General features: G+C 38.8%; 2 protein-coding genes across 4 annotated transcripts; both read right to left on the bottom strand.

Annotated features, from left to right (window-relative positions):
* Positions 1-251: 251 nt before the first annotated feature.
* Positions 252-2,753, bottom strand: LOC112464098. 2 transcript variants are annotated; one of them, XM_025030890.1, is made up of 3 exons: positions 2,702-2,753; positions 2,303-2,447; positions 252-2,216 (listed from the first exon to the last, which is right to left on the bottom strand). In XM_025030890.1, exon 3 carries the CDS (start codon positions 2,138-2,140, stop codon positions 818-820), a length of 1,323 nt encoding a protein of 440 aa, XP_024886658.1. In that variant the 5' UTR covers positions 2,141-2,216; positions 2,303-2,447; positions 2,702-2,753; the 3' UTR covers positions 252-817. The 2 variants fall into 2 exon arrangements, with proteins under 2 accessions (XP_024886658.1, XP_024886659.1); XM_025030891.1 differs by lacking the exon at positions 2,702-2,753 and adding an exon at positions 2,550-2,631.
* A 280-nt stretch (positions 2,754-3,033) lies between these two features.
* Positions 3,034-4,207, bottom strand: LOC112464099. 2 transcript variants are annotated; one of them, XM_025030893.1, is made up of 2 exons: positions 3,968-4,207; positions 3,034-3,876 (listed from the first exon to the last, which is right to left on the bottom strand). In XM_025030893.1, the coding sequence occupies exon 2, from the start codon at positions 3,788-3,790 to the stop codon at positions 3,335-3,337; it is 456 nt and encodes a 151-aa protein (XP_024886661.1). In that variant the 5' UTR covers positions 3,791-3,876; positions 3,968-4,207; the 3' UTR covers positions 3,034-3,334. Both variants share the same exon structure in this region, with proteins under 2 accessions (XP_024886661.1, XP_024886662.1).
* Positions 4,208-4,216: the final 9 nt, after the last annotated feature.

Raw genomic sequence — 4,216 nt, 5'->3', positions numbered from 1 at the left:
TATTTATTTAATTTTGTTAATCGTAGTACATATATATATGCTACTATTAGTAATGTTAATAATGTTATTGGAACAGACGCTCCTCGAAACAATACTCACGTAAAGAACCGAACGGCGGGACTGTACTCACTGTACTGCCACTTAGTGTCTGTTATTGTTTTGGTCGTAGACTGTCGCAGGTAGCTGTCGCACGTGTGATGTTAAACATCTCAGAAACATCGATGGAGAAATAATTGCAGCATTTAGTATACAGATTCTTCATATATATTTTATTAACGAAAAGTCGTGTCTTCGTTACAAATGATTAACAAAAAGTCTTGTATTCATTAAACAAAATAAAAATAAACGGTATCATTAGATTGACATTTTAAGTTAAACAAAAATCCATTACGCTCGACTGATATAATCGACTCTAATATAAATAAAAAAAAGTCCCAAAGATTTTTGGGATTACAAATACAAGCATACATTCCAGAATATCGGATTAAAAAGAATTATCCATTACGTTCGACTGATATGTAACACAATCGACTATATAAATAAAAAAAAAACAGACCCTATGATTTTTGGGCATATAAATATAAGCAGACATTTCGCAGTATCGGATCAGTCTTTTTGAGTTTGTTTCGTGAAGACACATCGCGATTCGTGGTTGTAGTTCATAGTTTTCTCTGCTTCCCATCCATTGCATTTTTAAACGTTAAAATTCCATTTAACTAGTGTACTCTTTCATTTCGTACGCGACACGTTTCCTTCGGTATCAAACACAGCCTTTAATTTGTATCGGTCGCTTAAAATTACGTTTAAATTACATCACTTACAAACAAAGACTCCTGTAAATAACTATATACTGATTCATATAAAGTACATACTCCGGCGCGACGTTTCTAAACGGACTCAAACTAGCGAATGGATTTTCTCCACTATACAGATAGTTTACCTTTCTACCTAGGATTGCGTTTATTCTGTCTAACTCCTTCTTAAAGTTCTCTAATCTGAAACGACAAGTTAAGATAAACGGACAGTTTTGTTTCGCTATCAGCTTGATGGACGGCGCCCACGTTTCCTTACTGGACCCAAGTTCATGCTCCTGAATACCCAGATCAAATCCAACAACCAAGTTCGGTTTTACGAATGTCGGGCTGCGTACATAGTTCTCGTATAACATATCGTAAAAATCAAATGTCAAATGTTTGTTCTCCGGCAACATACGGTTATTGCAAACGTATTCCGGATTGATTTGAAGCTGTAATTCCGGCCCGATCATTATAATCGTCACTGGCATCGCGGTCCCTATTAAACGCGGCAAAACTTCCCACCCCATCAAGCAGAATTCTTCCGAGTAACACGCACCTACGACATGAATGACTATAGCTTTGCTTTTTGGGACATAGTTCAATAATCGCATAGCATGAAATAACGTCAAGGGACGTGTCAGATGTAGCGAGTGTTGGCCTATCAAGATATTGCGCGATATCTCCGAGTCAGACGAAATATTCCAATAAGCATTTATAAAGTCTTTCATGTTCTGAAATTTACCCTTGTCGGTAACGTGTCGCAAGTAACAACGCATATCTGGAGGACCGGTTTCTCCTCTTATAGCTGATAAATCTGAACGAAAACGTAGTTCCAGGGGAGCGCAGATGTTCTTATGTTCGGTGCCGTTTACGTGATTTTTACAAAAGCTGGCAACACACTTGCGACAATCCTTCAACGACTGAGCGTTCCGTTCGTGGCAAATCAGACATTCTCTTGGAAAACAGAACATTTGCCCCTCTTCGAACTTCAATGGACGTCCCAGCTTGTTCGATATTAACAACATAAAGTAACTCTTCTTTCTTTCGTTCTCCAGAGTTTCACCCGAAGATGATACAGTTATAATGGGATTATCCATACTGTAGTCTCGCAACACGTCCTGAATAGCTTTGCACAAAGGTTTATGAAGCTTCCAGTGCTCCTTCTGATGTTCCTGACCACAATAGGAGATCATTCTGCAGCCACCGCACTTCTTTAAAAGGACACCGTCCCCGAATCCTTTGCATACGTGACACATGGTCGCATAGAACCACATGTTATACGCGTTAGGAATTTTTTCCTCCTTGTATTCTAATCCCATGGCTTCTGCGAGTCTTGCCCACATGGTCTCGTTATATCGAAGTCTCCTTCAGTGCAAAAGATATGTAATGTTTAGAATGTTGTGATTTCACAGGTTGCACCTGTAGGACGTGAGCGTTAAGTAAAACATATCACAGAATTGGAGGAATAATTAATTATTATTCGATGCGACAAATAGAAAGGATACTGTTTTTGCTGGCGTTATTAAATAGAGGATTCGTGTGCACTCGTGCACGTTCACGATCGCCTTCTTCGTGATGCGACAGTACTCGAGCACCAAGCTTTTCCAGACAGCTATCTGCTTAGCTCTGGTATCCGCGTGAGACTGAAGCCTGCAATAACAAATAAAGTGTAATCGTTAGATGCAATCTAGAGTGTGTTTTCGAATCGCCAGATCTGTAAATACGCTCTTCCTGTAACCACCTGTAACCTACATTTCTAATAATCGGCGACATGCAGGCTTCCGCCGAAACGCATTTTATATAGAAATATTTATTGAATTTCGTTAATCGTAGCACATATATATGATACAATTAGTAATGTTAATAATCTCATCGGAACAGACGCTCCTCGAAATAATACTCACGTAAATTAAGGACGGCGGGAAACTTCACTGCTATACGGCCACTCGATTTCTGCGCCATTGTCTTGATCGTCAATTGTCACAGGGATCTGTTTACAAGTGTGATATGAGAGATGTCATAACTATCGATGGAGAAGGAGCGGAGAGAGGACAGGAGAGGAGAAAATAACTACCATTTCGAAAATATTTGATATATGGTTTATTACAAAGATAAAAACTTTATTTTAAACAATTAACGAAAAGTCTTGCATTCATTAAACAAAATTAAAAAAAAACGGTCATTGCATTAATATTTTACGATAAAAAAAAATCAATTACGCTCGACTGATACAAAAACGACTCTAAAATAAAAAATAGACCCTGAAATTTTCAGGTATATAAATATAATCAGATATTCCGAAGTATCAGATCTCAGGTCTTTAGGAATTTGTTACGTGAAGACACATCGCGATCCGCAATTGTAGTTCATATTAAGTTTTCTCTGCGTTCCATCCGTTGTATTTTTAAATGTTAAATTCCATTTAACTATAGTGTATACTCTTTCATTTCGCACGCGACACGTTTTCCTCGGTATCAAACACAACTTTTAGTTTTTATCGGTCGCTTAAATCTTAAATTACTTACGCTTAAACTATATTAGTTACAAAGACTCCTATAAACAACCATACACTGATTCGTAAAAAGTACATACTCCGGCGCGGCTTTTCTAAACGGACTTAAACCAGCGAATGGATTCACTCCACTATACAGATAGTTTACCTTTCTACCTAGGATTGTGTTTATTTTGTCTAACTCCTTCTTAAAGTTCTGCAAAGTGAAACCACAAGTTAAGATGAACGGACAGTTTTGTTTCGCTATCAGCTTAATGGACGGCGCCCACGTTTTCTTACTGGACCCAAGTTCATGCTCCTGAATACCCAGATCAAATCCAACAACCAAGTCCGGTTTTACGAATGACGGGCTGCGCGCATAGTTCTCGTATAACATATCGTAAAAATCAAACGTCAAATTTTTGTCCTCCGGCAACTTCCAGTGATTGCAAAAGTATTCCGATAAACGATGGGCTTTAAGTTGTAATTCTGGCCCAATCATTATAATCGTCACTGAGATCGCGGTCCCTATTAAATGTAAAAAAACTTCCCACCCCTTCAAGCTCAATTCTTCCCGGAAACCGGCACCTACAACATGAATGACTATAGCTTTGTTTTTTGGGACATAGTTCAATAATCGCATAGCATGAAACAACGTCAAGGGACGTGTCAGTTCTACCGAGTGTTGGCCTATCAAAATATTGCGCTGCATCTCCGAGTCGGTCGGAATATTCCAATGAGCGTTTATAAAGTCCTTCATGTTCTGAAATTTACCCTCGTCGGTAACGTGTCGCAAGTAACAACGCATATCTGGAGGACCGGCTTCTCCTCTCATAGCTAATAAATCTGAACGAAAACGTAGTTCCAGGGGAGCGCAGATGTTCTTGTGCTCAGTGCCGTTTACGTGATTTTTACAAAAGCTGGCAAC

The sequence above is a fragment of the Temnothorax curvispinosus genome, unplaced genomic scaffold, assembly GCF_003070985.1.
Source record: "Temnothorax curvispinosus isolate PA1 unplaced genomic scaffold, ASM307098v1 QBEX01013904.1, whole genome shotgun sequence".
Lineage (NCBI taxonomy): Eukaryota > Metazoa > Arthropoda > Insecta > Hymenoptera > Formicidae > Temnothorax > Temnothorax curvispinosus.
This window is presented reverse-complemented; position numbering and strand designations above follow the sequence as displayed.